The sequence below is a fragment of the Mastomys coucha genome, unplaced genomic scaffold, assembly GCF_008632895.1.
Source record: "Mastomys coucha isolate ucsf_1 unplaced genomic scaffold, UCSF_Mcou_1 pScaffold23, whole genome shotgun sequence".
Taxonomy (NCBI): Eukaryota; Metazoa; Chordata; class Mammalia; order Rodentia; family Muridae; genus Mastomys; species Mastomys coucha.
Genome location: NW_022196906.1, coordinates 32,816,388 through 32,817,244, shown reverse-complemented (window position 1 = coordinate 32,817,244; position 857 = coordinate 32,816,388). Strand labels below are relative to the sequence as shown.

The window sequence follows — 857 nt, the reverse complement described above, 5'->3', positions numbered from 1 at the left end:
GGGAGGAAATCACAGAAATAATGGTTGATTGTGTTTCTGTCACAGAATGTCAGTCTCAGGATGCATCCAGTGTGAATCATAGCACTAGAAAACGCCATCAAATATGAAGCAAGCATAAGGTAGGAACACACCTTAGGAGACATGACAATGCTATACAAGAGTGGATTGCAGATAGCCACATAACGATCATAGGCCATTGTTGTTAGAATATAACACTCAGAAATGACACAGAAACAGAATAGGTAGAACTGTGTCATACATCCAACATACGAGATGAGATTTTTCGTTACAGCAAAGTTCATCAGCATTTTTGGTGTAATTACAGAAGAGTAACAAAAGTCTACAAAGGATAAGTTAAAAAGGAAAAAATACATAGGGGTATGAAGGTGAGAATTCAACACAATGAGAAAAATTAAAGCCAAATTTCCCAGTGCAGTTATCATGTACATTACTAGAAAGACCAGAAAGAGGGGTACTTGGAGGTCAGGCTGGTCTGTTAGTCCCAAGAGAATGAATTCAGTTACCACAGAGCCATTTGCCAAAGCCATCCTTCTATAAGATATCTTGTGAAATATAAATAAAAGTTGGATTAGAGGATCATGCAGGACTCACTACCATTTTTTTTTTACAGAACTGAGAGCAGGGTTGTCAAATCATCTAATGTCTGCAATCAAAGTCAAAGGGAAATCAAGAAGCATGATGCACACAACAGCATAGCCCTTATCTCACTATTTCTTTTTGTTCTATCATCTCTGTGACACAAATAAAAATTCAAGCTACTGTATTTTACAATCTACCCAGACTGAACTCTGTGAGTCTTACAACCATGAACACAGTTTCTAGTTTAAAACCAAGGA

General features: G+C 37.2%; 1 protein-coding gene across 1 annotated transcript; it reads right to left on the bottom strand.

The window, feature by feature from the left end:
* Window positions 1-2: 2 nt before the first annotated feature.
* On the bottom strand, window positions 3-548 carry LOC116072868 (olfactory receptor 147-like; the record flags this gene model as incomplete). Its single annotated transcript, XM_031344423.1, has 1 exon — window positions 3-548. A coding segment is annotated over exon 1 (546 nt), but the record flags the coding sequence as incomplete, so codon positions are not given.
* Window positions 549-857: the final 309 nt, after the last annotated feature.